The sequence below is a fragment of the Octopus bimaculoides genome, chromosome 20, assembly GCF_001194135.2.
Source record: "Octopus bimaculoides isolate UCB-OBI-ISO-001 chromosome 20, ASM119413v2, whole genome shotgun sequence".
NCBI lineage: Eukaryota > Metazoa > Mollusca > Cephalopoda > Octopoda > Octopodidae > Octopus > Octopus bimaculoides.
In genome coordinates, this window is record NC_069000.1 from 27,837,100 (window position 1) to 27,838,892 (window position 1,793).

The 1,793-nt window shown below is 36.1% G+C and overlaps 1 protein-coding gene across 2 annotated transcripts in view; it reads right to left on the reverse strand.

The window, feature by feature from the left end:
* The window catches only part of LOC106867745 (5-oxoprolinase), a 255,283-nt gene that overhangs the window by 227,858 nt on the left and 25,632 nt on the right, over positions 1 to 1,793 (reverse strand). For both annotated transcript variants that reach the window (XR_008266373.1, XM_052975150.1), the window contains exon 3: positions 1,109 to 1,234. Coding sequence is in view for 1 of the 2 variants with exons in the window: in XM_052975150.1 (XP_052831110.1) it covers positions 1,109 to 1,234 (126 nt within the window). In the remaining variant the exon portion in view is untranslated. The remainder of the gene's footprint in view (positions 1 to 1,108; positions 1,235 to 1,793) is intronic.

A 1,793-nucleotide genomic window follows, 5' to 3' on the forward strand; every position in this document is an offset into this window, starting at 1 on the left:
AAATTAGCTTTCTCCTTTCTGGTTTTGAGAAGCCTAGTTTCTCAAGGTTGGTATTTAGGCAGTGTGTTACATATCCCAGGGCCCCAATAATTACAGGTATAAATATGAACTTGTAAATCTGGATAGAGTAACTGCAGATTTCTCAATAGTTCAGCATAGGTATTCTCTTTTTCACTCATCATCAGCTTTATGCTAACATCCGCTGGGTAGCTAATTTCCACAACTGTGCACAGTTTCCCTTCACTATCCCAAATCATTATATCAGATCTGTTGTGCTTACATTTTATTGAGGTCTTCACTGGGACATTCCATCAGTACTCCTTTTTATTATAAGTACTGACCAAATATAACACTAGTTTTTATCTATCAGCTATTTTGAGACAAAATTAACAACAATCACATATAACTGAATTAGTTAAATGCATTGAACAAAGAAGGGAGTTGCTTTGACAGTAAGTTCCCCAGATGGAACAGGGTAAAAGTTGAACAGAGATTACTGATGCCCTCACCTCCCACCTCAGATAAGAGAGCTTATGAAATAATCTTATTGTAAAGATTCAATGGACAGCACTGAACCCTGTACATGGTTTTGTTGTTCTGATGTTAACAACTTTCTAGCCAACCATTAGACATGTAACTACTCTAAATTATTAGAGGACATCATCTCCAACTCTAATAAATTTACCTGTAACATGAGTATCAAGATCCATTAGCTTTATGTCACTTCAAGCTGAAGGGGAGTTCTGACTGTACACGTGTAATCAGTGTGACTAATGTACTCAAAAATATATCCAACTTATAAAGCAAAAATTTTCTTTATGTTGTGTAGGTCAGTGTAATTGTTATTTTGTGGCTGCAGTTTCAGCTTATTGGGCCAACAAAAAGAATTCTGGTGGAAAATGTCTCATCTTTTTACTTTTCAAGACTTGTCCCTTGTTTTTAATGCAGTTGGATGTGAGTTGTATAAAATTTGACTGCTATTTCTTGCAGGTTGAGCAACTATGTAAAGGTTCCCTCATTGGCTCATCAATACAAAACTATTTATAGGGCAGTTGTAGTAAAGGTAAGATATGTTAGAAGACCTAGAATTTCGGTCAGTTGCTCTCACCTTTTCCCCTGTAATACCTGTGACAACTTTACAATCCAGCTCCAATTTGCATTTATCTTGTTTCAACAGCATTCGTTCCTCAACCTCAATGACCTCTTCATATAAAACTTCAGGTGTACTTATCTCCTGTAAATAAAATAACACAAATAGATAAATAAGGAAAAATAATGATGACTTTGGAAAAATATCTATTTGAAACGTAGGTAACAGATGATTATGAAAAAAACACATCTACTTGAAAAGTAAGTAACAGGTGATTATGATAAAGATATCTTTATTTATTAAACACTTCCAACTGATAAGATCATCACTTAACGTTGCTGGTCCATGCTAGTATGGGTTGGACAGTTTGACAGGATCTCATGGATCCAATGACTGGATCATGTACTAATGTTTGTTTTGGCATGGTTTCTATGGTTGCATGCCCATCCTAATGTCAGCTACTTTACAGCATGTACTGGGACCATACACTGTTGGTTCTACAAGGCTGAGGTCTGAAAAAGTTGTTGGATCACCTTCACATTACAGATAATGTTCATATTATTTATGAAGGTGCATGGCTCAAAGGTTAGAGTGTCAAGCTTACGATCGTGAGATTGTGAGTTTGATTCCCAGACCAGGCTGCATGTTGTGTTCTTGAGCAAGACACTTTATTTCATGTTGCTCCAGTTAACTCAGCTGTAGA